The following is a 26,484-nucleotide window of genomic DNA, read 5'->3' as shown; positions in this document are numbered from 1 at the left end:
AATTTGTGTTATACATTATATAATTATATAATGAACCTTGGAGCACCATCTAGCGGAGAATAGAAAGAACTAAGATTAGATAAAAGAATCGAAAAATTTTTCGATTCTAGGGTGAATTTAAAAGTTTAAAAAATTATAGAAATAATTTAGAAATATTATTTAAAAATGTTAAATCGTCTAATAATCATAATTTAAATTTTGAAAATTATATAATTTACGGACAAAAAAGGATAAATATTTAATTTAAATAATTAATTTTTAAATCGAAATTATCGATATATCGTTCAATACAATCAATATAAAATTTTGTTCGGCACGTTTTTTTTTACCATTTATTTAAAATAAAATTCAATTGACTTTTAGATATTGTATCTACATTGTTACAATTATTATTTTTGAATGTACAAGATTTTAAAACATATGAATGATAACTTTCTATTAAACATATTTCTTCATATAAATCTTCCGTAGACATTTCCACAATAAGTGCACATTCATTTAACAACCAACGAAAAGTTCGTGGTAAAACTTTTTCAAATATGGTAAAATTTTTAGATTTTACACGACTAAAAATACAATGATACATCCAATAGTCTTTAAATGGTCTAAAAAATTGATATTTCTTATGCGCTATACTTTCTTTCTTGTCAATATCGTTAAAAAATGTAATATCACTTAGATTCAAATAATCATTTATATTAAAAGTATCACTTTTTAAATCTATATTATCAATATTGATATCATTAATGCTAATACATTCAGGCAAAAATAATTCCTCTTCGCTATTTTTAACATTGGAATATATTTCATTTGCTACGTTTGTTTGTATACTATTGTGAAAATTTATATTCTCTGTATCTGAAAGAAAATCATCATCATTTTTTTCAATATTTATGGATAAAGCATTTCTTTTGATAAATTGACCTTTAGCGTTTCGTTCAAGTTGAATTTTAGATCGTACTTTCTTCATTGTATTCGATTTAAAAATAGACTCTTTTTCTGTTTGTGATAATTGTAAATTGTACTTGTCATACATTTTTTTTTCTAAAAACATAGTTTCTGAATCTATATTATTAGTATAATTAGAAATTTCTTTTTCGTCTTCAGTATCACTATCAGTAGGAATTGCTAGTTTCCCATTCGGAAGAATTTCGGTAAATGTAAAATTATTCCCTATATGTACGCTTTCTAAATCTTTGATTACATTGTCATAATACTGTTTTTTAATGGCATCGAATTTCATGGTACATGGTATTTTAGCATGTAAATATTCATTCACATTTTCGCTTCCGAATTCATGTTGGTCTTTTAAGTCATCTTGTACATCGACGAGCTGTTTCAGTTCTTCTATACTTGGCATTCTAGGTTGTTCAAATTGAGGTACATTTTTTTCAACAAAATGTATATTTGAATCAATTATTTCTAATTCTATGTCACATTTCATTGCTAATTCTATTAAGCTAAAAAAAAAAAAAAATTAATTTATTTCAATTAAATGTGATTAATATCAGGATGTTTCTAATTAATTATTATTAATTACTTACGATTCAGATTTTGTCATGTATCCAACTTTTGTAAGAAAAAAATCTTTTTGCAATATATTAGGAATATCATTGAGTGGATCATCTAATAAACATTGCAAATATGAATAAAGCGGAGTTAGAGATGGTGGAAATATATCTACTGTCTTTGGTAATAAATCGTTAATATTTAAGCTAGTTATATGTTTTCTCATGCCATTAATAAGTTCTTCTGGTAAAAAATGTTTGGTATTTTTTATATTTACTTCATTTTTATTTGATTTAGAAGTTATAAATTCTAAGAATTTTAAATATAAATCGTCGATTCCATCTAAGTCGGGATAATATTTCATTTTAGTTGGATAATGTACACGAGATAAAATTGTTTTTCTACATTCAATATATCTTTGCCATTCTTGAAAATTAAAAAGTTTTTCATTCAATAAACCACGTTCAATAGCTATGCTGAAAAAAAATTTTAATATTAATAAAATGAAGATTAATATAATTTATCTATAGTATAGAATAAATAATCGCATTAAAAAAAATACAATTAAAGCAGGACATTCGCATTCGCATTTGCAATCTTTTTCGATTTTGTACAATTCTCTCCTTTCTTCATATAATTTTACTCCATATGTAATTAAATCATTATCAATTACAGCATATGGCATTTTATCAGAGGTAAAGTATGTTGCCCAATGACCATTTGATTGAAGCACAATTCCACCACCAACTTTTTTATATTTTTCTAACATGTGAGAAAGATTTTTATAAAGAGCTTCCATGTGTGAAAAATTTTGTTCAATATCTTCTACGATTGCACGAGCTAATCCTAATTTTGTTATAGATTCTCCATGTCCTGTTAAGGAACAACCTATATTTCTAATAGCATAAGTACCACAACCCAATAAAGGAGAATCTCCTACTCTTCCTACCAATTTTTTATTTAAACCACCTGTTGTAGTTCCAGCAGCTACGCTATATCCATCATATGCTACACAACCAACAGTTCCAGTATTATCTATAAATATTTTATAAATAATATCTATAAATAGTAATATCTATAATAATAATGAATGCATAAAAATTAATTTTTCCAACGTTGTTTTAAAAATATTTACTCTTTATATCGATATCCATTAAAATTTTCTCAATATCAGCGTCTAATTTTCCTTCTTCTTCTGAATAAAAAGCTGCACGTGCAGCAGGTGATACCATATTTCCCTCTGATAAGAAACTTAAATTTGCATATTTAGCTAAATTTTTAGCTCCCTCGCCCACAAAAATAGAATTTGGAAAATTATTCAAAACATATTTTGCAAGTGTTATAGGATGTTCTATATCTGAAACTGCTGCTACTGATCCACATTTGAATTTATAACCATCCATTATACTTGCATCCATTTCAACTTTTCCTATATTAAGAAAATTTATATATAATATGATAATATAATAAAAATTGACTTAATTGACCTTTATTATTATACAGGATATATAAAATACCTAATTCATTTAACACAGATCCATAACCAGAATTAAAAAATTCGTCACATTCTAACCACCATAATGCAGCTTCTACAGCATTTACAGAAGTATCACCATTTATTAATTTTTTATAACCATTAATGGCAGCTTTTTTACAAGCTGTCATTTTTTCTATAGCTATAGAATCACTAAAATTTCCCGCACCGCCATGTACGATTATACATGGAATAGTATTTTTATCACATATACATTTATCCTTAATTTTATAACAAAATGTACCTTTTCTGAATTCCATTTTTACTTCAAATAAACTACTTATTTCTTATATTAATAATACCATACATCTTCAGATTTTGAGATTCAAAACATAAAACAAAATACATAATAGATATTCATTTTTTCAACATACCTATTGATTTTTTCTGCAATTCGACTGATATAATATTCAGTTATACCATCTAAACCAAGCAAAGTTTTCAATACTACTATAATAAATGCAATTGCACGACCTTCATAATTTGGAACATATGATTTTTTTATATTAAATATCATTTTAGGAGGTGATAAAGCTATTAATCTTTCTGTATATAATTGGATGCCCCCTAAAATTATATATATAACATTAAATTAATATTAAGAAAATATAAACAAACTGATAATGCAAAGAAATCAAAAATATAAAAATAAATATCAAAATTATATATATATTATACATATTATAATTGAATAAAATATTCATACTTGGTAATCCTAATTCTTGACAATATCTCTTAATTAAAGATAAAAAATCTGGGCAAATTATATCCCATACACCAAGAAATTTTGCCATACTCGCAATAATTCGTCTCATTCCTTTATGTGTAATTTCAACATTTTGTCTTAAGAAGTTTCTTTCATTAGCTGTTAAATTTACTTCTGGTGGCAACAAATGATCCAATTTATAATAAGATAAATGTCCTTCTTTCCCATATCTACCAAGAAAAAATATTTTAATTAAAAAAATTGTAAAGTTTAAAAAACATCATAAAAGAATATATATTTATTATACACACCTTAACATATCTCCTAATTGTATAGGTTGATCATGAATTCTCAAAGCTAAATATATAATTGCCCATAATCGCATAGGTGTTATTATATGAGGTCCCATTTTATACTGATTACTTATATGCTTGGCCCTATATTTAATTCTTTCAGACCTAGGTATATTTTTAGATAATTTTTTAATTTTTCTTGCTTCTTTTTTGGCATGAGAACTAAATTGTACTCTAGATAAATTAAAAAGTATAAAAATCATATTCAATAGATTAAATTTTATTGTATAAAAGAATTAAAGACTTACTTTCCATCATTATCTGAAGATTTGACAGAACTAGATTGAAAACTATATATACTTTGACTAAATGAACTAACACCATCACCTAAAGAACTATTTTGAGACTGGAGATATCTATCGTATTCAGCTGTTGCTAAAAGCCTCTAAATAAATATAAAAAAAGCCTCTAAATATAGTTTAGAAGAAATATAAAATAAAATTAATTTTACTTTAATAAATATTATAAAAATTACTTTATTTTTTTGTAATTCTCTCATAGAACTAGTCTCACTTTGACCACTTGATATTACAGAAGTATTTGTACTACTCCCAGTTCTTTTGCGTTTTCTGTATTTCTTTTGGGATTGTACTTTGCCATAAATAATTTCAGCATCCCTAATACATCATACATTAATTTATTTCTAAATATATATATAAATTTAATTTTAATTTTATTTCTAACATACCTCCTTTTATATCTTCTAGCTAATTTTGGCAAACATTTTTTCTTAGTTGATATAAATGCTACCTCAATCTTGCCTAAATATGTTGCCCATAATTGTAATATTGTTAATTTTATTTCGGATGGAATTCCAAGTTCTATTAATTCATTTGTTAATCCAATTAAAACAAAATTATATAGTTCCCATGATGTCCATCCAAGTTCCTCACCTAATAGAATGAAAAATCAAATAAATATTTAGAAATGTTAAATAATATTTGAACATTAGAATAATTTAATTTAATAATATATTTAATATAATAAATAATTAATATATAAATTAAAACAAACCTGATTTATTTGATTTTAATTGTCTTATTTTTGTCTTTCGTAATCTAGTTGAATTATCTATGTGTAATTCAAGAATCTCTTCTCTAATATCCTATAAAAATAATCGAATTACTTGATAAATTGTCTTTGAAAAGAAAAAAAATTGCAATACCTCGTTTTGCGTTTGACATATTTGACAGAAAAAGTAGCCAGCTTCTTTGTAAAAATCTGTACTGTCACAAATTTTACACTTTTGCATCTTTCCGTATGTTTTTAATAGAAATTTTTTTTTTATTTATATTGTTGCATTTATGCTACAATTAAATATTATAGATTATAATACTTAATATATTATAGGTTATAATACTGAGCACGTTGGAGATTTAAAATTTCTTCTCGCGGTTTCTAAATTTCTTACGTATCCGCATTTAACATGAATCGTAATTGGTGTAGACTGGACGAATGATACATTGGTTATACGAGTAAAGTATATTCCCTAGTGGGAGCATAATACAGAATATAACCACTACTTTACGATTGAATTTTCAGGGAAATGTAAACAATAATCGAAGTGTTTATTGCAAAAATTTGTTATTATTGAAACGTGAAGTGCATAAAATATAGTTTGATCAATATTATAATAATCTTTTTTGATACAATAGTTCTTGAATTGTGTGCTAGAAAATTTTTTACGTCAACAAAACTATAGATCGATCTCACAATTGATTCGTTTATAGTAGCGTCTTAACCTCTGTGTAGCATCATAAACTTCAAAGAGTTATGTTGATTTGATTAAAAAAACATGATTAATTTTTTTAATGTTTATAAACAACGTTCTTTGCAAAAGCTTATAGTTAAAATATGACAGTGTATTAAAAGAATAAAAGATGACAAAGCACATATAGTTCGTGATTATGGAGTATGACTCTGCATCGAACTGTGATGATCATCTGCGAGAATATGAAACTTCAGAAGATCTTCGGCATTTAAGGGAAATACATAAACTTGAACGTCCAACCTGTACTACAAGTTCAACACCATGGCATTCTCTGCAGGTTGTGACATCACAATCAAAACTCAAGTCAGGGACAACAAACAAAAGTCTTTCTTCTCAGGTGATGGAATATTATCACAAGTATTCTCAAAATGCAAATTTGGATCAATATTTTTCACTGCCTTCAACTAGTACGTCACCAGAAGCGATTAAATGTTATTATAGCATATACGAAGTAAATCCAAAATTAGAGGTTAATAGACAGGATTGTATAGGAGAGGAATATAATTTAAAATCTTATGTGCCTAGAGAAAGAAGAAGATGGGCGAGACCACCTCTTATCGGTCAATCTTCGAATACAGAATCATCGTCCAGATATGTCCAAACTCCATTGTCTAATCTTAAATCTCCATCACCTGATTTAAAACATAATACACCAGAAACAATCTTAGAAGAGAAAAATGAAAATCAGGAGATATTAACAGAAGCTATAGAAAGGAAAATATCTTCTCCAACTTCTAGTATTGCTTCTCATAAGCCGCTCGAATGGGATAGTGGAGCGGACGTTGGTTATTTTAATACAATACCCAACAGTAAACAAAATGACAAAAAATTAAGTACAATAGAACGAATGGCTTTGGCTAAAGGTTGCTCCGCTGCTTTAAGATTGGATCCTGAAGGTACCACGGAATCAGGAATCTCTGGGAAACTTGCAGGAGTTCAAAAAAATTCGACCAATTCTATGATTCCCGATGCCAATTCTACTCCATTGTTGGGAAATGCTTCAGGATCGGAAAGCGAAATTGAAATTACACCTATTGTGAAGAATCATTTGCCGGGTATAATATCAGGAAATGGAATAAAATCTAACGAAAGGTTTTTTTCTAAGGATCTCAAACACCAAAATATTTTAATGCAGTATTCGAAAAGAGAGTACAACTATGACACTCCAAAATCGACTTTTGCATCTAAGATACCTTTTGCAAAATTCGCGACCGAGGTAAGGAAAGTATCGAGCAAACAGAATACGAACAAAGAAAACATATGCCCTCCGAGCTCACCTTTGAAAAAGAGCACATCGATGAACACGTTATTCATACCACCCTCTAAATTACCATTGAAAAGAAGTCAAAGCGAGTTGAATTTGTACGGTAGGGATAAGGGCAAATCTGCGTTGCCATTAATTTTTAATTCTTCATCCTCGATTGCTACTATTGTAAATAAACCTTCCACATGTGATAAAGTTATACAGACGACTTTATACGCTTACACTCAAGAATCCGTTGGCGTCCAAGTTTCGGTTCTCGAGGAAGAGAAGCCACCGTTACCAAAGAGAGGAACTAGTTTGCGAAAGGGTTCGACATTGATGTTGAAGAATCCAAAGGATACGTACAAAGTTCAAAATTCAAGGAACCAGAAAGCCAATGAAGCGCAAAATGCCGAAGCGAGCGGGGAAAGGAAGGGGATAAAACTGCAGCAACAAAATTATTCGGGACAATCGCAGAACGAATCGGCCAGGCAAACGCCACAGCCTGATACGGAAGATGTAACAGGTAGGGCGAACAGCTTCGAGTATTTTCCCGGTCATGTATACGAGAACGTCCCTAACGGAAGCGGTAGCCATATTTCATCTTCAGAGACGGGGAGATCTCATTCGACCCTGCCTAACACCAGTTCCAGCATTAACGAGAAATTATGGGGCGACTCGGACAGCTTGGTGAAGGATCTGGAACGGAGCGTGAATATTTTGAAGAGTCTGGTCGATGCGAATAAATGCGACAAGGAAATTAAGAAAAGACTGATACATCACGTAGTTAAGAGATTAATCACCGCCAAATACACGGATGATAAAATTGAGCATAATTTAGAGGATAACGTGCCGTGGAATCCAGACGATGCCAGGAGCAAAGTTTACGGTAGGGAGATACTTCAGGCGATAACGAAGAATCATAATACAAGCGATTCCTCGGCCGACTGGAATTTGCAGAAGGAGTTGGCGCAGAGGAAATCTACTAGGAGCGGGAAAGGTATGGGGAAGAACGTCACATCGGAGAGTAGTAGTGATAAAGTGGACAAAAATACGGACAGAACGGAAACGGATGGACGTAAAGCAAGGATGGGTCTTAGATCGGACGATTGCCATCGAAGCAGCAACACCATGACCGACAAAAGCGAAAGTTCCGAATGCTTCTTCCCGCAAAGAGGTCGTAAAGGGAACAAAATGCAGGATATATTTTGCACGAAAGATTGTAAAATGCAAAGAGACTCGAAGATGACGACAACTAGAACGACGACGATGACAACAGCTACGACGAACAATACAATTGATCACAATCGAATGTTGTTGGACGCGGTCGTTAACAACAGGAGGAACGTTATTCGTTCGAGCAACACGGGGGAACAGGACGATTGGAGGCTGCTCACTACGTTTTCCGAAAGGCAATTCGAGATGAAGAAGCACGGCAATTCCGATTCCGCTGATTCGAAGCTGGTTAGTTACGCCGAAATGGAGAAAAGGAATCAATTGATATGGATCACGAACGAGATCAGCCACTTGTGCAATCTAAAGAAATTATTGGAAGAGTCGCGAAGACCAGAGAGATTGAGAACGTCCCCGAAGAAATCGAGATCGGGAAATTTCAAAAGAAAACCGATGGAAACGTCGTCTCACGAGTTGTCCAAAAACGATTATTGCAATTGTTCGGATACGCGAGTTAACTCGTTGGAAGATCCATGGTCTTCTCATTGTAATTTAGCGTGTCATCATTCCAGCACATCTACCAGTATTATTCAACATATCAAAAAGCGGAACAGTTGCGCTCAAACGGCAACAAATATTACCGGGGCATTGTCGAAGACTGGTGGCGAGATCGTGTCCGTCTCGAACCTGCATAATTTCTCGATTAAATTGGTCAGTATCGGTGTGCAAACCATACCTCAAGAAACGTCTACAATCCCTGCTTTGATACAGTCGGAAATTGTACATTACGTCAAGTGTCCAGCGCACAGTTCGATGCAGTTTCAAAATAATCACAAATGCGCCGAGCAAATAAGCCAATGCGTGAAGCACCATGCCATCCAGAATCTAGTTACTTGCACGCAGTGCTCGCAGGAGCAAAAGGAACGATTGACCGTTCAGAAGGTGCACACAAATATCGAGAACTTTCAGGAGGAGAGCCCAGTTAGCTCGCAGACGGTATCCGATCAGACGAACAGTAGCATCTCGGTGGAAATATCTCATCATTGCGTTCAGGCCAGTTCATCGAAGCAAAAGGAGACCAAGAATCAAATAAACATTTTGAAGTTGAAAACTTGCGATTGTAAATGCGAAAGTAAGAAAACATTGTCGAAAGGATGCCAATGTAGCTCGCCGGTAATCGCGGTGGAGTGCAACAACGTGTCTAAATGCGAGGAATACCAGAAGAAGATGTTCCACGCGCGCGACAAAGAGGATGGAAACGCGAAAGAATGTAACTGTGCAACTACTGTGTGTACGGAATACGATAACGAACAGTCGAAAAAAGGTCGGGCACCAATGAAATATAGTTCAAAAGATTATCAGATTAATAATGGATACTCATCGAGCTTGAATCAAAATGGTCATGTCGAGTTGTGCGGTTGTTCCAACGATTGTTTCTGCGAAAATAACCGCGAGCCGGAAGTTCAAAACGGGAAAGTGTTCTGTAGTTGCCATTCGAATGGAAGAGTTCAACACAACGGCGTTCACTTCCATGGAGAAGTGGAAGATTGTTCGGTTCAATTGTGGCCTTATTGGGTGAATAATGGACAAATCAACGAAACGGCTCAGTGCAAAGTACAAAGCAACGTAAAATGTAAATGCGAGAAAGATTGTTCTTGTAATAATAATAGGGGGAAAGGAACTAGCGAGGAAATATCGCACGGCAAAGCCTGCACCGGTGGCAAACCAAATTACGTAGACGAAGCGAATCAAACGAGTGATTCCGATAGAAATTGTAAGTACTGTCGTCGCTGCGGTGCAGCTTACGTCAAGAAATGTAATTGTTATCAAACGTATCCGAAATCGATCGCGTATGAATTGTCGTTCGTTAAAGAGAATGGCCAGAGGAATGATAATTTGGGTGCGTTGCCAAAAGTGCCATTATCAAATCGTAGTATTTACGAAAGTAAAATAGATGGCTGTGTTTGCAACATGATTAAAAAAGTTAGCTCGAAGAAAAATTCTCCGCAAAAGAATACTTTACAAGTAAGTAAGTTTGGAACGAATAATGTTAAACTTATTTATATATGATCAATCATATCTTGATTTTAGGATTATTTGTCTAAGAATAAAGCAGATTTTGTAAATAATGCGGAAACGCGTCGGCAGTACATGTCGGAAATATCTCATTTGCGTCAATTGCGGAAAGAAAAACGAATACAATTGTTGGCTATGGCTAGTACGTCGAATATTATAAAATCGACAAAAACTTCTTCTAAACCAGGTAAAGATTTTCTTGTTTCACTTTTAATACAATTGTTTATCTCATTTCAAATTCATTTTTATTCCTAATTTTTATTCCTAATTTTTATCGTTTTATATACAGTTCCACAGAAGAAAATGAGCAACGAACAGATGAGGGAAAGATTGCGGAAACGATATCTTCGTTTGAACGAAGTGCGATATAAACGGCTTCAACGGGAAAAGCAAGAGGAGGCGCGACGTAACAAACTTATGGCCAAAATTTTTTGTAAGAAATTACAGCAGAAGGTATTGAGGGGCCAAGTAGATCTGTCTCAAAGTGTTAGCGTTATATCCAACTTGTAATGTTAAAGAAATGTTTGCGTGTGCATAGTTTAAATGTCAATTAGCGGTCTGATTGTGCAGATTGTACAGATTGTACAATTGTACAGACAATAGAAGAACGTACAAATCACTTTACCTTTCAACCTGAAAGGATTATTAAATATTTTTGTTTTCAGAATCTTCTTCTTGAGTATTACTTTTCTCTACTTTCAATACTGCATAATACGTACTACTAACATTGTGTTACTTTTTAATCGAAGACGTGTTTTTTAAAATTAATGATTTTAAGATGTGCATGAATGTATAAGAAAGTTTGCATGTAACACAACACGGAATGATAACGTAATTAGATCCAAGAATCTTTGACACGCATCATAATTAAGATATTCAATGCGTTGTTCTACATATTTGTGCCTAGAATTTATGATATTTAATATTGAATTTAAGGATCTTTGTCTTGCCAAGATATTTTCATATTAAAAGTAAACGACCGGTGCACGTATGTTAAATCTGACATGATGATGCAATAATAATTTTCATTATCACGCGAAACAATAGGGAACTTCACAACATTGAGATTTTATATTTTAATAGTAAAATGTATCGAAAAAAAAAAAACTGCTACGTCGAAAAAGCGTTCATTTGGAAATACATCGCTTGTTCGTGGGAAATTGAAATGCTTTAAGATGATGAAAGTAGTTATTAGTACCTGAATTACAGTACACAATTCTTTGCTATGCATAAGACTTAGATAATATAATCTCTTGGATTTTTACCTTTAATATTTTACCATTTTGTACGACGATTATACTCATTTGGTTAATAAAGATAAAGTGAATCCTTGAAACATTAGTTTCATCATTATTCTTATATTTTATGCATATATGCGATATGCATACTTGACTTTAAAAAAGATTGTTCATTTTTTATCCAAACATATGCAACCCGACTGATTTCTCTTTTCCATTCCATTTTTTTTTCTTCGTTTATTCAATGTTCTTAATAATTATCTTTTTTTATTCACATCTGCAACACGATTTCTCTTTTAACATTCTATTTTTTTTTTATCATTCATTTAATATCCTTGGTTACTAAATTCTAAAAGTATGAAATATAGTTGGAAAATTGATTTATTTTCTTTCATTCACATCAGTTTATATTCATATAATTTATCTGATTAATTGAAATATGAAGATATTAAACATTATATTAAGATATTAATTTTTTTACATTAATGTTTGGCATATAACTAAATTGAACTCTTTTCATCACATATGGAATAATTAAAAGATAAATTATATAACATATCTTCTATATATACTCAAAAATTTATCATTGATCATTTTAATGAACAAATCCATTGATATTTTGTTGAATTAAATAATAATTGGAAAAAATGATCCTGTGTTTTTTCGTTTCAAAAATCTTAGAGTATAAAATAATATACAAGTCTTTCAAATATCAATGTATGTCAAGGCAAGTTTATTTGAAAAATGATTTACGTTCTGTTTCAAAGAACAAACGAATGTTCGAGAAGAATAATCGGTTGAAAGAAAAAGTTGTATAAGATCCGGTAGTAACCTTGTTTCAGTAAAATAACATTGAAACAAAAACCATTCAACGATATTAGTTCGTTTTTCTTAATTACCAGCTGCTCTATATAAGGACATTCACGGATTTCAAGATAGTCAATTTCTTCTTTATCTTTAGAGATCGATGCAAATGAGATATATAAGTTGTTAAATTTTTGATACATGCATATATTTACGTATTTTAAGTGATGGCACCCCAAATTGGAAATGATTTGGACCAAATTTTGAAAGACAAATTTACTACTGAATTTCGCAAAGAGTATACCACCGTACAAGGTGTTTGTTTGCCAAAAAAATATGAGGATTTCGCACAAATAATCGAGAATTTCGAAATCAGAGACGATGATGTTTGGATTTGTTCTTTTCCTAAAACTGGTATCATCTTTCTATCAATTCTATTAAGAGAAAAAAAAATATATATATAAATGTTATACTTTTCATTTTCTAAAATGATCACAGTCATTTTATAAATGTTACACAATCAGGAACAACATGGACACAAGAAATGATCTGGTGCATAGCGAATGACCTGGATTTTGAAAGAGCAAAAGTTCGCTTGTCCGAAAGATTTCCTTTTTTAGAGTAAGTTGATAAAGTTTAATTATTTCAGGAAGGGAGAATATTCGGAATAAGAATTTATCTATTTGATCAGCTACTCCATACTTTTTGATTACACCACCATTATACGACGTCATCCGGAAATCGAGCCCTCTCCGTTAATCTTGGATAGCGTGGCGTATATACAAAATTTACCTTCTCCAAGATTCATCAAAACTCATTTTCCTTTTCCCTTGCTTCCGCGTCAACTTCGAACGGGCGAGAAAAAGGCGAAAATTATTTATGTCAGCAGGAATCCAAAAGATACTTGCGTCTCTTTTTATTATCACACTAGATTAATGGAGGGGTATCGTGGTGATTTTCACGACTTCTGTCGCCTCTTTTTAGGAAATAAACGTATGTACATATCTATGTGTTTTGTTGAAATTATTAATATTAATTTCATCATTATCTTCTTATTGTCATCTTCTTAGTGAGCTTCGCTCCATACTGGGATCACATACTTGATTTCTGGAAGAGGAGGACCAATCCAAATATTTTATTTTTGAAATACGAAGAAATGAAATCTGTAAGTAATATTAAACATTCTCAAGGATTCGTAGAAGGTATGATGAAAAGTTTCTTTTCTCAAATGTAGGATCTGCCTAAGGTGATAAAAAAAACAGCTGCATTTCTTGATAAAAGTTTAACCAATGATCAAGTAGAAGCGTTGGCGCAACATTTGAGTTTCGATAGTATGAAATCGAATCCTGCGGTGAATTACGAGGAGCATATTATATTGAATAAACGGATGAAATTGATCAATGTCGATGGTGAATTTATTCGAAGTGGCAAAGTTGATCAGTGGAAAGAAGAGATGCCCGATAGCGTGGTCCAGGAATTCGATGAAACGACGAAAGAAAAATTTTCCACGCAAAATCTTTTCTTTTGACATTGTACAATAAATTTCCACCGACATTTCCTTGATGAAACTTGATATAATAATTATCATGATGTAATAAAATTTAATAAAATGGAAAAAAAAAGATTTTATCGACTTTAACATCTAGAGACGATAGAAATTACTCTTGTGATGTTTCTGGTTCGAGACATCGAAGAATTTTTGGCATACAAGTTCTACAAAGTTCGCCAATCGAGGCTTTGGTCAAAGGTGTAACGACGCTCATATCGCTTCCTCTTTCGATCAACATGATCGCTGCGTCCCTTTTTCTGCACAAAATTGCTATTTGAAGGGCGGTAAATCCCATGTCATCTCGCGTATTGACGTCAGCTTCACGATCCAGCAAAATCGAAAGAATATCCAAATTGGAACGGTACACTGGACGAAAAAAAAAAAAAATATCCTTAATAAATATTCCATCAGGTTCTGCATTTTTTTTTTTTACCTGAGATCATAAGCGGTGTTCGTCCCTGCGCATCTCTCTGATTTATACAAACGCCAGCATCTAAAAGAAACGTGACGTTCTTCGATCGTTCTCCCACGATTGCATACTGAAGACAAGTCCAGCTTCTACTATAAGTGCACATTGATTGAATAAAATTAATAACGTTTAAATAACAATCGCGCCTTACGTATCCATTTTTTGAGGATCTGCACCTTTCTTCAATAGAATCTGCAAGATTTCTGGATTTCTCGAAACGAAAGAGGCGTACATAAGAGCAGTTCTGCCCCAAGGTTGAGTAACGGTACCATCTAAATTTGTCGAGTTTTTCTCTAATAAAAACGACAAAATTTGCGGATCACCGCGATCAATGGCTGACGTTATAGGAGTTGTCAAATTTGGCGTGGGATAATGTAGATCTATCGTTGGTCTACAATTATAATTACATTTATCGTTAAAATCATCGAAAGTTATGTATATGTTTGTATACATTTGCTTACATTTTAGTTAGAAAATCTTTAATCTTTTTTACAGTGGCAAATCTAAGAAGCCACATAAATTGTTCCTCGATCGAATCTGTGAAACGTAAGTTGTTAATATAAGTAGTTAAGAAATGTTTCAATATTCGAGATTATCTTACCATTTTTCTCGTAATTAAATTTCGTGTTTGACATTACAGTATTTCAGTTTGTGAATGCACGTATTTATGTTATACTTTGGGCCAACTCTCGAAATCGATCAAACATCATACACCTGTGTTCATCATTTAAATACACAGTGTATATTTTACAAACATTTATTTGTTCAATAATCAATTGTACGATATATACAATTATTTATATCCATTATTTATTTATTTCCTTCCTTTCTTTCATCTTCAATCATTCTTTGACATGCATTCAATATTAATGAGTATTCACACATGAAAGTTCAGTGACACCTCTTTTGACAATCCAGCAGAATCTAATATACCATTCGTAGGTATAGAAACATATTCAAGGTATCTCCAAAACACGCATACTTTCTCTTCGAGACCACGTGTCAAGGTAGCTGGAGTACAGTATACTGACCATAGTATACTGTATAGAATACTCTGTATAGAAGTCTACTTTCTAAAAGGCGGCTGCTCGGGACAGCGTCCATATTACAGTGACTGCGTGCCTTTCTCTCTTTTCTCAAGGCTTTGTCATCTAACTTGAGATCAAGCCATTCTTTTTTCCATAAATTTTAACAGTAATAAAATCGTGCTGGAACAAGGTGCAAGACGTATATGACAATTCAAGAAAGATGAAGTGATGGCAGATGTTACAAAGAGATGGACGAAAGACACAAAGGCACATGTCTTTGTGATAATTTTGACATACGTGATATGTTCTGTCTATGGCTGTTCCGGTATGTCTTTCAAATTATTCAATTGCGTAAAAAATATTAAAAATAATCGATTGAAAGTATTCTAAACAATAAATGTAAATAAACAATTGACATTTCTCGATCAAGTATCGACGTTTCTGACAATAAAGCTTTTATTTTTTTTTATCGAATATTTGATAAGTTTAATTGACAAATATTTGATATGTTATATGTAATGCTCATTAAAATATGAAAACAAAGATAGAAATATAATTATTATTCTGAGATTCCATTTCTCTCATTTCCTCTTGCAATTGTGAAAATCTCAAACAAAGAATTTTTAAGCGACTCATGATGAAATGAAATCAACAGAATACGATCGATTAGACGGTGACGAATATAAAGGCAAATGCATTGGAAAACTAAATACGTATCATCATGAAGTTTCCGGCGAGGTTTACGCCGTCGACGAGAATACGTTACTGCTGATTAATTTTAAATACGATGGTAACGGAGACGATACATTTTTCTTCGCTGGTGCATCCACGCGAGCTGGTCCGCACGGTTTTATCGTGCCTGATGAATGGGGCAAGTCAGTATGATTTAAATTTAAAAAAGATTAACGTAAAAACGCAACGAGATCTTTATAAAGACGTGTTTTTATTTTAGAACAAATGTCCTCGATAAATATTTCAATAAAAATCTCACTCTTAATTTACCAGATGGTAAAACGATAGCAGATATAAAATGGTTTGCAATATATGACTTAGGAAGTCAGGTATATTTCAAATAATTTTAAATATTAATATTTATTTTAATATATGATTGATTGAATTTTGAAAATATTTTATTGTATGTAGAATGTATTCGGCGATGTGATTTTTCCCGATGAATTTCGTGCACCAGCACCAGCGACGATTTCTCAATTAAAGAAATACTCGCATGGAGTATCTTCAGAGCCAATTGAAATCATAGATTCAAAAACTATCAAAATACCAAACTTTAAATACGATGGAGAAGGAAAAGATACGTATTTCTGGGTAGGAGATGGCCCACAACCTTCTACAAGAGGAACAAAAGTTCCCGATGAATACGGCTAGTAAGTATAAGTCAAAACTTTCCACTGAATTCATATTTCGATCTTAATTTTTTTTTTTTTTTTAGCTTAGATTCATTGCACGCTTACAGGGGTGAAGATGTGATCATTCAATTGCCTGGAGATATGACAATTTTCAATATCAATTGGTTAAGCATTTTCGACGTGGAAACTGCGTCAAATTTTGGCTCTGTAATAATTCCAAAGGAATTAAACGTGCCTCCTTCGTTAGTAAAAGTAAGTACATTCTTTCAATCTTGTATTATTTAAAAAAATAAAAGTATCAATAATCCATTTATCAAAGTATAGGTGATCAAGCACATAAACAGTTTGCCAAATTGTGTTCAACTTCACAAACGATTTCAAGTCAGCTGGGAAATTTTTGGTCCACAGATCACTATCCAATTAGCAGGAGACATAGGTAAACGTGATTAGGTAAATTTTCGATCTTCTCGTATTAATAATTTAACGATTCTCAGGTGAGAATGAATATATGGCGTTCGGTCTATCTGGATCTGAAGTATCTAGCCAAATGGAAGGTGCTGATATTGCAGTTGCTCATTTAGACAGTATTAGAGGCTATGTGGTAGATTATAACATCACTGCCAAAGCACCAGTATGTAAATGCAAAGAATGTAATTATGTTTGCGTAATTATGCATTCGTTGTTAAAAAAATAATTCATTTTCTGTCTTGAAAACAGTGTGGAAAAGTTCTTGGTCAATACAAGGGAGTCTGTAGAGACGAATTGTTTGGTGGTTTGGATAACAACCAGTTGCACACCGCATTTAAAGAAAATGGAATTACTGTTATAAATTACAGACGTACCCTTAATTCATGTAAGTTGCCATTTAAAATAAAAAGGAAGAGATTGAAAGGGAATTATATGAGATGCACCGTGTTACAGCTGATCCAGGAGACAAAGAATATCCAACTGATCGATCTGTTTACGTGGTATGGGCCTTAGGAAGATTGAATGAAAATAAGGAGCCGACATTCCACGATTTATATCTGAAAAATGATTTGAAATTAGAATTGGGCCGTAAAGAACCTGAGGACGCGTGCATGGATTTTACGGAAAATAATGAGCAATTAGTGTAAATATTTGTGATTTATAATTATATTAATTATTTTAATGTAATTGAATAATTTCTTATTCTCTAGAGTACCTTGGGAAAAAGTAAAAATATATGGCAGAAGTATTCGAACGTTCAAAGCAACGATCGGTCCATCCGGAGGGAAAAAGGGTTATCAAGGAATTACAGGTTTTATAAAAAGATATAAATATTGGTATTTATTTAATATTTAATATTAAGTAATAACATAGTAATTTAGCTGTTTCTTAGGACAACCATCCACAGGTTTGGCATGGTACATCGAAGGTCGATTGGTACCTGAATTATATCTACGTCGTGGATTGACTTACAATTTTCGTGTTTTCGGTGGTAACAATCCTCACAGCTCGAATTTATATCACCCGTTGATTATAACTGATGAACTGCACGGTGGATACGATAAGCTCAGCGATGCGGCACAAAGTAATATTAGAGTTTTGGCTGGAGTTGAATTTACAAGAAGAGGACAGCCGAGGCCAACCGCAGGTTTATGAAATATATGGAATTTATTATTAGATGTATAAGAAAAAAGATTACAATTACAAAATTAATTTATTGTTTCTAGTTGGCCCACTTTGTTTGAGCAAACACAATGGGCGAGATAGAAGACGAGATGATGATTTTGTAACATTCAAACAATTCAATAGAACATTAATAAATACGTGTGAGCCAGGTACAATGGTGTATAATACTTCTTTCTTCTTGTTTTCTTTAAAAAAAAATTCTTTTTCCTTCAATTGATATAATTTTTTTACAGGAGAAGGTGGAAATTTAGAAATTACGCCAAATTCCACGTGGCCAGACATTGTTTATTACAATTCATTTACTCATGCGAACATGGGCTGGAAAATACATATAGTGGATAGTTATTCGTCAAGTAACGCTGTTGTTCGACAATTGTCGCTAATCCTAGGAATAACGGCTGTGTTTTTACACTTTTTATAAAAATAGTTATAAGTTATTCAGGATAATATATATTCTTTTTAATAAAATGACTGATTTTATAGAAGAAAAATGGATTTTATTATGATACATTAGATGGAACGTTAGTTTTTATATTACAAAGTTAAAAATGAATGATCAATGTATTTAAATATGTGCAATTATATTGTAATTATTTATTAATAAATAACATTTATAAATTACATTTACATTTTATGTATTATTATTTTAATATCTAATAAAGTATTTCTTGCATCCTTGAAAACATTTTATAAAATTCTCAAATATTTTAAATTTTTCATACCCAAGATCATCACATGAAGATCATGTGACTATATGAAGACTACATGTCGTTAAATTGATCTTGACTTTGACCTTAATTTCATAATGTTTGAAAGATTAAAGTCAAATGAAATCAAACAATCTTCTTAAATTAAATAGAACAACTTCTATAAAATATTCAAATTGAGGATTATTTTTCGAGATCTATATCGTGTAACACATATAGTTAGAGCATGTCAACTTTCTCTCAAAGTGAAATCTTCGAGAAAGTTGAAATTATTTTTTACATCACCAAATTTTATATCATTTATTGCTATTACTATTAATAATGTATATATGTATATTTTGTAGAGATCCAAAAATAATTTAAACGAAATTCATTAATTTTCTTCTTTAAAATATAAAAGATATTCAAAATAAAACGATAGACATAAATAAAATTTAATACTTTTTCTATAAATTTCTCAAATTAATATTCAAAGATAAAATAATTTATTTCTTATCGATTTCTTTACAATAAATATTTCCTGTTCGATAAAAATATTGCATCAATCACAAACGGAAGGAGAAAATATCAGAGAATCGAAAGTTGTTGTAGGTAAAGAAAAAACTGGACTTGAAAAGAATCCAACAAACTTATGAACATTCTCATTACGTTTCAAACCGTGGGAGCATTGGTATCTCGTAGCAGTGTACGTGCACCTTTGTGACAGTGTATGAATTCTTTTAACGAAATATTTTTACAAGTAAGTTGTTTATATAAATTTTAATAAATGATTTTATGATTGTGTTGTTGAATAAAATATATCGTTTTTATTATTGCAGTGGATAAAAAACCTTTTACCTTTACTACTATCGAGAGTGATATAGGGGAAAAATTGGATAAAATGTTTGGGGTGAGACCTAGTTTTTTAAAAGTAGAAAAGAATGCAACGCATTGTTTATTACCGCCTCAATTCGTTTTCTATGGAATGAAAATCAGAGATATGGAAGTTTATGAGGATGATGTGTGGATGGTCTCATATCCACGAACTGGTAAAAGATTAATCAAGTTATTTATTTTACTTATTTTTAAATTAAAATATTTTTTTTTCTTTATGAATAGGTAGTCATTGGGCGCAAGAAATGGTATGGTGTATCGGAAATAACTTTGATTATAAAAATGCCGAAATTTTAACAATTATACGTAATCCGTTGCTCGAGTAAGTTATTTAGTATATAATATAATATAAAAAAAAATAATATAAATCACGCGATAAAATTTTTCACATAAATAATTTTTATCGGTTTAGAGCATCGGCGTTGATGGTCACAGGGAATTGGGTAGATTTATTTGCGAAGATGGGCGATTCTGTTGAAAATGTTATGAAAATGCCACGACCTAGATATATAAAGTCTCATCTCCCTTTTGAATTTTTACCGCAACAAATTCATACAAAAAAACCAAAAGTATTTGATTAAACTTTTTATTCTGTTACTGATTATGAAAGAATAAAAGCATATTGAAAAAACTAATGTGATTATAACATCGATATTACGAATGTTTCAGATTATTTATGTTACCAGGAATCCAAAAGATACATGTGTTAGCTTTTATCATTATTGTAAAAAATTTCATAGCATGACGGGAAGCTTCGAGGATTTTGCTGAGTTATTTTTAGAAGACAGTGGTATGTGACCAATACAACATAGCGTCTACATATTGATCGAAATATTTATATATACTTATTAAAAATCTATTTTTTAACCTAATTTAAGTACCGATAAGTCCATTTTGGAATCACGTTTTACAATTTTGGGAAATGAAAGACCAAGAAAATGTATTATTTTTAACTTATGAGGAAATGAAAAAGGTAAATAAAAATATTTGTTTATAACTTAAAAAAAACATTTAAAAATAAATAACGATTTTCCATTTCAGAATCAAAGAGAAATTATTAGAAGGACAGCAAACTTTATGGGAAAAACTGTGACAGACGAACAAATTGCTGGTCTTAGCGAGCATTTAAAATTTTCAAAGATGGCTGCTAATCCCGCCACAAATTTGGAACAGATTTTACCATTGAAAGATTTGCCCGAAAATGAGAAATTTATAAGAAAGGGCAAAATAGGCGATTGGAAAAATTACATGTCCGAGAAATTATCTCAAAGATTTGATGAATGGACCGAAAAGCATTTAAGTAATAGTAATCTCGAATTTAATAAGACACTGATTTCATATAACGAGGAATGAAAATTATCTATTAAAATATATATATTTTATGTTGAGATACAAAAAAAAAAAATAATAAAAAAAATAAAACAATATATGTATGATATTTTTCTTATATCTTTTAATGATCTTTTTTTTTACTCACTACGTCGTTATTCTTGTGTTAATGTAAGTACATTAGTTATGCTCACAAAAAATTGTATGTATATTATTATCGATCAAATATGTACAGAAACAAGATGTACATTTCTATGTACATTTAATATAGTAAATTAGTATCACTTACATGTTAATTAAAATATTCCATGCCATATTTATAGTTGTAAGACTGGTTTTCTAATAGTGAACAACAACTTCAGTTACTCATACTTGTGTGAGTTCCTATGATAACGTGGAAATAGAAGAGAAAAGGAACGGTGGATTTTCGACGAAACAAAGTATTTATTCGTTTAGTTTATCTGAAAGCGCACACACGATGAGAATCTTGTTCGAGACTCGCGCTCGAGTTTTTGTCGATTCTCAATGTACGACGTTGTATGTCAAAGTAAAGATGGCGTTGATCCATGTTGTGTCAGGTGTTTAAAAATTTCTTTAAATTCTATTAAAGTTTGACATTGCACATAAGTGTGACACTTTGATCAGTTACTTATTCCATTCTCGGCTTTGTTAAAGATCGTCAATTGAAAAAAACGTGAAGGCGTCTGTCAAGAGTCACGTGTAATACTGCCCGCTAGTGGCATCTCGCACTTAACCTTATCATTATTTCAGTATTATACGATCTCGTAAAAATTTCGAGAAAACGACATTAATGCTGTGTCTTTTATCAGAGAGAGAATCAATAATTTTCATCGATCAATTTCGAGAGGATACCAACGTTGATCATTTACACTGTATAATATAAAAAAGAGATATAAACTGAATTTGTGAAGTTGGAATTCGAATTAAATAATTTTAATTAAATATTTCTAAGTTTTGTTTACTACGTTTTTTCTTGAGTCGCTAAATATATTTAGTTGAATGTTGGTGAAATATAAACCTGGCTGAAATGCCTAAAATAAGAACCAGACAAGCAAATAGCCTCTGGTTAAGGCAACGCGAATTAGGTATAAAGTTCCCATTGGGACATGCCGACTGTTTTCATAAAACTCTTTATTCGTCTATGAAACCAGTAACTTCTTGGGATCATGCATTATCTGCAGCCGCTGCGCATGGTGGAGTTTTTAATCTTGAATATTCTCCGGATGGGTAAATATGCATACATTATGGAATGGATACATTATGGATTTCGATGGAATTATCATATATTTTTAATAATATATGACATCATATTTTTTCTTATCTTAGCTCTCTTCTATTGGCAGCATGTGAAAAAAAAAGTATTTTAATGTTTGATCCCTTGAGAAGGAATTTAATCCATACGATTGATAATGCTCATCATGATTGTGTTAATTGTGTTAGGTATGTATCTTTATCTTTTTAAATTAATACTGATAATAAGATAATACATACCTGATAATAATACTTTTTTTTTTTTTTACAATAGATTCTTGGATCAACGTATGTTTGCAACATGTTCAGATGACAGTACAGTAGCTCTTTGGGATGCTAGAAACTTAAAGCAAAGAATAAGGACGCTTCAAGGTCATTCAAATTGGGTGAAAAATATAGAGTACAGTCCCAAAGATAGTTTATTATTGACCAGTGGTTTTGATGGTAGCATATACACTTGGGACATAAATAGTTTTACAGAGAATAGTATTCTTTATACACGTGTGTTCCATACAAATGGATTGATGCGCACTAGACTTAGTCCAGATGCCAGTAAAATGTTAATAAGTACTACTTCTGGATACCTCATCATTATACATAATCTTAAGTTAAGCTCCTTAAGTCAAGACTTGGCAGGATTTAGAGTACGTTTTACTTTTTTTTAATAACGTTCGTCATTTGTATCTTTCATTCTTTATAAAATTGACAATTGATTTTTATTTCAGCCAAATATGTACCGGTTAATGCAATCGTCTCAAACTACGATACCAAACGTGGCAAGTTTCACCCATCTATTTTCTCATTCTCGTACTCATAATCGAGTAGAATTTTTAACCGATTTCCCTGTTGGCGATGATGCCGAGATAATATCGAGTTTGCAGGTGCATCCACAGGGATGGTGTGCTTTATCTAGGAACGTTAGTAACGGTGAAAAATCCGAGGTAAGTCAATTACGTATGATTTACCTCATTTTTATGTTATTATTTTTTTATTATCACGTTTATATTATATTCTTCTTCGTTTCAGTGGACCTGTATTCACGATATACAAGAGCGTGATGTATCCAGTATAGCGGAGCAGGCGAAAGAAGGAGAGGAAACGACTCCTCAGTTCAACGAAGTACCCGTAGAGGAGTTCGAGGATTTTCAACAACCTCAGCCTTCTCGTTCGGGTATAACTTCTTCCTTTTTAATAGAAAGTCCAAATAATCGCGTTAGAGTAATTCACACAACTTCAGATTCAACAAGATCGAACGCCGCCGGATTGTCGGATAACGCGCAGTCAGTGAGAACCTCGAGAAACTGGCAAGTGGCGTCACGTAGGGCGTCACGCTCGCAATCGAGAAACTCGCGTTTAGATAGAAATGCGACGAGGACGAATTTCGGGGCGATCGAAGTTAGTTCGACTAGTTCAAGCTCGTCCGATTCTCGAGTGAGCGCGGATAGGGACGATAGGCAAGCGGATAGATACATATATGCAGCCGATCTTTACGCGGCTGATGAGAGCATATTGGAGGAGGGATCCGGTGGGGATCAGGAAAGGGATTCGGGACAGGATTACAGGCCACCAAGGCCAAATTCTCATCTTAATTACTTAAGACCACGCAATATGATCGACAATTTTTCTACTGGCAACATAGAGTTACACGTAAGTACAACAGACGTGTGGGAAGCGCACGTAGCGATCAGGGAAGCTAGGCTTAGAAGGGAGAGGGATTGGCTTTCTAGATCGAGTAACAACACGGTAGTTATAATTGGCGACAGAATTAGAGTTCAAAATCGGAATAGACAAGGCCAACAAACGATGTACGCCATCCCGAGAAATCGTATGATTCATCAAAATACACCTAGATTAACGCACTATATAGAGGAACCTAACGTGGGTTCCGGTTATATCAAAGAATTATGTTTCTCCGCCGATGGCCGATTAATATGTTCACCGTTCGGTTACGGGATACGATTATTGGCATTTTCTAAGGATTGTTCGGAATTATCTAATTGCGTTCCCCCCTACAACGAGTCTGTACAATTGCACGAATTAGTGACGAACGTTAGTCATTCTGGCATCGTGGTCAGTACAAAATTTTCCCCAAGGCATTGTTTGCTCGTGTCTGGTTGTCTCAGTGGAAAAATTGTTTGGCATCAACCCGTGGTTTAGTAAATTGATCATTACTTTCCAATTTGTAAAGTAAAAAGAAATTTGCTTGCAAGGGAACTACTTCTTGACACGTTTACTTGCCAATTTTTCTCCTTTTGTTTTCACCTTTTGTGTTTTTTTTTTTTTTTTTTTTTTTTTTTTAACGAAATCAATAGATCACATCTTTAAAACCTTTTTTTTCTTTTTCTAAGTATATATATATATACCTTTTGATAAATATTATTTTTTAGCTTGTCTTGTTTTATAGATATGATTCGTCACGAATCCGATGTTTTGTATTAAGCTAGTTATCTATGTCGAATATCATGTATACCACGTCTCGATTTTTTTTTATTCAGAACACGATTTGCGTGTTAAAACGTGAGTTATTTTATATGTAATTATCTTTCATTAGTGATTTAAAAAACGGAAACAATCATGACGCTATTTTAAGTACCGTTCGATATAGAATGAATTATTTCATCTTGTATATTTAGAAAAACTGATTATGGAGAATATAGTATTTTTACTAACGATAGAGGTATTTTTTCCAATGCAAAACATTTCAATACTTTTACGGCAGAGTACGACGTTTTCTATCTACCCATATATAGAGAGAGTGAAGTAGAAGCAAGAGAGTACAGAAAACATTCCGCCAACTGAAATGTAGCGCATACGTACGTTCATACGTAGAAATAACGGCATTGCCATTTAATTAAATTGGGATCATGACACATTTTATTTCGACTGATTACACATTTCGTATCTGTACTGCTTTGTTTCAAAATCACGTTATCAGATTCTGCGAAAATTCTTAGAAGATCTCTATACTTCTCTGCAATATATTGTTTGCAATGTAATTCATCAGCTAGGAACAAAGGAACAAAAGAAAAAGGAGTATAATACCTAATGGAATGAAATTATGCAAGAAAAATCAACCTCGCTGAGAATACGTATCATTGGCGTTATTTGTTAGTATTAAATTTCGTAGCTGCGTGACTAGTAATAAGTACTCGAAATTTTAAGTAATCATGAGCCGATTGTTCAAGCGTATTGAAAACTCGCGTTATGGATCGCAGAGGAGCGAGGTCTTCTCGCTCCCCTCCACCATCATTATCGAAGCGAGATGCACGCCATTCGCGTGATCCTTTAATCCTAAAATAGAAAAGTATTATATGAATTTCCAACTCGAGTAAACTAAAGAAACGACGTTGCTCATAGGCTCAATCCAAGGCACGAACATATACGATCGATATTCGTATATTTAATCGAGTCAAGTCTCTTCGATCACGAGCGTATATCCTCGGAAGGATCGTTAGAATTGCTAGGACACGAGTAACGCTTTTATCGTACTCAAAGTTCCGTTTTACACTCGTTAATATATCGTTAAGTAGGGAAGAAATCGTGTAACATATGTAAATACATTGTCAACTTAGATATGTAATGATAATATATAAATGTAATAACTGATAAAATGTTCAGGCTCGTATGCGCCGCATATATAACTTTTTAAGACAAGAGTGAATCAAGTTTATGCTTGGAACAAGCAGTCTGTGCATTGAAAAAGAAAAAAAAAAAAGGAAAAAAGAAAGGAAAAAGGGAAAAAAAAAGGTCAATTCCGAAGAAACGATTATTTCCGTTGATCGTACTCGTGGCAATATTGGTAAACTGGTATATATATATATAGGAAAATTTTT

The 26,484-nt window shown here is 32.1% G+C and overlaps 7 protein-coding genes across 8 annotated transcripts; 4 read left to right on the top strand and 3 right to left on the bottom strand.

The window, feature by feature from the left end:
• Positions 1–288: 288 nt before the first annotated feature.
• LOC552839 (TATA box-binding protein-associated factor RNA polymerase I subunit B) lies at positions 289–5,354 on the bottom strand. Its single transcript, XM_006563471.3, has 10 exons — positions 5,268–5,354; positions 5,117–5,207; positions 4,791–4,995; positions 4,578–4,719; positions 4,351–4,487; positions 4,061–4,276; positions 3,750–3,979; positions 3,418–3,610; positions 1,545–1,985; positions 289–1,460 (listed from the first exon to the last, which is right to left on the bottom strand). The coding sequence occupies exons 1-10, from the start codon at positions 5,352–5,354 to the stop codon at positions 326–328; spliced, it is 2,877 nt and encodes a 958-aa protein (XP_006563534.2). The 3' UTR covers positions 289–325.
• LOC102655798 (isoaspartyl peptidase/L-asparaginase) lies at positions 1,997–3,407 on the bottom strand. The gene is made up of 3 exons (XM_006563470.3): positions 3,027–3,407; positions 2,645–2,938; positions 1,997–2,544 (listed from the first exon to the last, which is right to left on the bottom strand). Exons 1-3 carry the CDS (start codon positions 3,301–3,303, stop codon positions 2,030–2,032), a joined length of 1,086 nt encoding a protein of 361 aa, XP_006563533.1. The 5' UTR covers positions 3,304–3,407; the 3' UTR covers positions 1,997–2,029.
• Positions 5,355–5,464: 110 nt separating the features above from the next.
• On the top strand, positions 5,465–19,099 carry LOC410606 (protein Skeletor, isoforms B/C). Of its 2 annotated transcripts, XM_394084.7 has the most exons (15): positions 5,465–10,314; positions 10,381–10,552; positions 10,655–10,831; positions 16,139–16,328; positions 16,406–16,514; positions 16,597–16,835; positions 16,901–17,069; positions 17,142–17,253; positions 17,312–17,448; positions 17,535–17,670; positions 17,739–17,928; positions 17,996–18,096; positions 18,178–18,432; positions 18,512–18,619; positions 18,704–19,099. In XM_394084.7, the coding sequence occupies exons 1-15, from the start codon at positions 6,010–6,012 to the stop codon at positions 18,889–18,891; spliced, it is 6,588 nt and encodes a 2,195-aa protein (XP_394084.6). In that variant the 5' UTR covers positions 5,465–6,009; the 3' UTR covers positions 18,892–19,099. The 2 variants fall into 2 exon arrangements, with proteins under 2 accessions (XP_394084.6, XP_016772041.2); XM_016916552.2 differs by lacking the exons at positions 5,465–10,314; positions 10,381–10,552; positions 10,655–10,831 and adding an exon at positions 15,509–15,778 and having other exon boundaries at positions 16,109–16,328.
• LOC726863 (sulfotransferase 4A1) lies at positions 12,305–14,031 on the top strand. The gene is made up of 5 exons (XM_026445320.1): positions 12,305–12,821; positions 12,932–13,028; positions 13,099–13,400; positions 13,478–13,572; positions 13,642–14,031. The coding sequence occupies exons 1-5, from the start codon at positions 12,635–12,637 to the stop codon at positions 13,933–13,935; spliced, it is 975 nt and encodes a 324-aa protein (XP_026301105.1). The 5' UTR covers positions 12,305–12,634; the 3' UTR covers positions 13,936–14,031.
• LOC726854 (serine/threonine-protein phosphatase 6 regulatory ankyrin repeat subunit B-like) lies at positions 14,022–15,255 on the bottom strand. Its single transcript, XM_006563473.3, has 5 exons — positions 15,027–15,255; positions 14,887–14,962; positions 14,577–14,816; positions 14,390–14,517; positions 14,022–14,322 (listed from the first exon to the last, which is right to left on the bottom strand). Exons 1-5 carry the CDS (start codon positions 15,058–15,060, stop codon positions 14,066–14,068), a joined length of 735 nt encoding a protein of 244 aa, XP_006563536.2. The 5' UTR covers positions 15,061–15,255; the 3' UTR covers positions 14,022–14,065.
• A 601-nt stretch (positions 19,100–19,700) lies between the features above and the next one.
• On the top strand, positions 19,701–21,695 carry LOC412996 (estrogen sulfotransferase). Its single transcript, XM_396447.6, has 7 exons — positions 19,701–19,916; positions 19,996–20,205; positions 20,276–20,372; positions 20,463–20,619; positions 20,720–20,840; positions 20,929–21,023; positions 21,092–21,695. Coding segments are annotated over exons 1-7 (993 nt in total). The 5' UTR covers positions 19,701–19,915; the 3' UTR covers positions 21,404–21,695.
• A 213-nt stretch (positions 21,696–21,908) lies between these two features.
• On the top strand, positions 21,909–26,387 carry LOC412997 (DDB1- and CUL4-associated factor 10). Its single transcript, XM_396448.5, has 5 exons — positions 21,909–22,627; positions 22,727–22,840; positions 22,926–23,295; positions 23,377–23,592; positions 23,678–26,387. Exons 1-5 carry the CDS (start codon positions 22,428–22,430, stop codon positions 24,806–24,808), a joined length of 2,031 nt encoding a protein of 676 aa, XP_396448.1. The 5' UTR covers positions 21,909–22,427; the 3' UTR covers positions 24,809–26,387.
• The last annotated feature ends 97 nt before the right edge of the window (positions 26,388–26,484 follow it).

The sequence above is a fragment of the Apis mellifera genome, linkage group LG15 (assembly GCF_003254395.2).
Source record: "Apis mellifera strain DH4 linkage group LG15, Amel_HAv3.1, whole genome shotgun sequence".
Taxonomy (NCBI): Eukaryota; Metazoa; Arthropoda; class Insecta; order Hymenoptera; family Apidae; genus Apis; species Apis mellifera.
The sequence above is the reverse complement of the archived record's forward strand: the minus strand, read 5'-3'. Positions and strand labels throughout refer to the sequence as shown.

Bases quoted from the DNA above. Each gene is read 5' to 3' on its own strand.
- LOC102655798 (XM_006563470.3), bottom strand. From the start codon at position 3,303: ATGGAATTCAGAAAAGGTACATTTTGTTATAAAATTAAGGATAAATGT. The intron at 2,939-3,026 runs GTATTTTATATA...TTCTTAATATAG, and splicing joins ATCTGTGTTAAATGAATTAG to GAAAAGTTGAAATGGATGCA. The intron at 2,545-2,644 runs GTAAATATTTTT...AAATATTTATAG, and splicing joins AATGGATATCGATATAAAGA to ATAATACTGGAACTGTTGGT.
- LOC552839 (XM_006563471.3), bottom strand. From the start codon at position 5,354: ATGCAAAAGTGTAAAATTTGTGACAGTACAGATTTTTACAAAGAAGCT. The intron at 3,980-4,060 runs GTGTGTATAATA...TTTTCTTGGTAG, and splicing joins CAATTAGGAGATATGTTAAG to ATATGGGAAAGAAGGACATT. The intron at 3,611-3,749 runs GTATGAATATTT...ATATAATTTTAG, and splicing joins TCAAGAATTAGGATTACCAA to GGGGCATCCAATTATATACA.
- LOC410606 (XM_394084.7), top strand. From the start codon at position 6,010: ATGGAGTATGACTCTGCATCGAACTGTGATGATCATCTGCGAGAATAT. The intron at 16,836-16,900 runs GTAAGTATAAGT...TTTTTTTTTTAG, and splicing joins GTTCCCGATGAATACGGCTA to CTTAGATTCATTGCACGCTT. The intron at 17,929-17,995 runs GTAAATATTTGT...CTTATTCTCTAG, and splicing joins GAAAATAATGAGCAATTAGT to AGTACCTTGGGAAAAAGTAA.
- LOC726863 (XM_026445320.1), top strand. From the start codon at position 12,635: ATGGCACCCCAAATTGGAAATGATTTGGACCAAATTTTGAAAGACAAA. The intron at 13,029-13,098 runs GTAAGTTGATAA...CTATTTGATCAG, and splicing joins GAAAGATTTCCTTTTTTAGA to CTACTCCATACTTTTTGATT. The intron at 13,401-13,477 runs GTATGTACATAT...TCATCTTCTTAG, and splicing joins CCTCTTTTTAGGAAATAAAC to TGAGCTTCGCTCCATACTGG.
- LOC726854 (XM_006563473.3), bottom strand. From the start codon at position 15,060: ATGTCAAACACGAAATTTAATTACGAGAAAAATG. The intron at 14,963-15,026 runs GTAAGATAATCT...TACGTTTCACAG, and splicing joins ATTTAATTACGAGAAAAATG to ATTCGATCGAGGAACAATTT. The intron at 14,323-14,389 runs GTAAAAAAAAAA...TTTTTCGTCCAG, and splicing joins AACACCGCTTATGATCTCAG to TGTACCGTTCCAATTTGGAT.
- LOC412996 (XM_396447.6), top strand. The intron at 20,373-20,462 runs GTAAGTTATTTA...TTATCGGTTTAG, and splicing joins ATACGTAATCCGTTGCTCGA to AGCATCGGCGTTGATGGTCA. The intron at 20,620-20,719 runs GTATTTGATTAA...CGAATGTTTCAG, and splicing joins TTCATACAAAAAAACCAAAA to ATTATTTATGTTACCAGGAA.
- LOC412997 (XM_396448.5), top strand. From the start codon at position 22,428: ATGCCTAAAATAAGAACCAGACAAGCAAATAGCCTCTGGTTAAGGCAA. The intron at 22,841-22,925 runs GTATGTATCTTT...TTTTTACAATAG, and splicing joins GATTGTGTTAATTGTGTTAG to ATTCTTGGATCAACGTATGT. The intron at 23,296-23,376 runs GTACGTTTTACT...TTTTTATTTCAG, and splicing joins AAGACTTGGCAGGATTTAGA to CCAAATATGTACCGGTTAAT.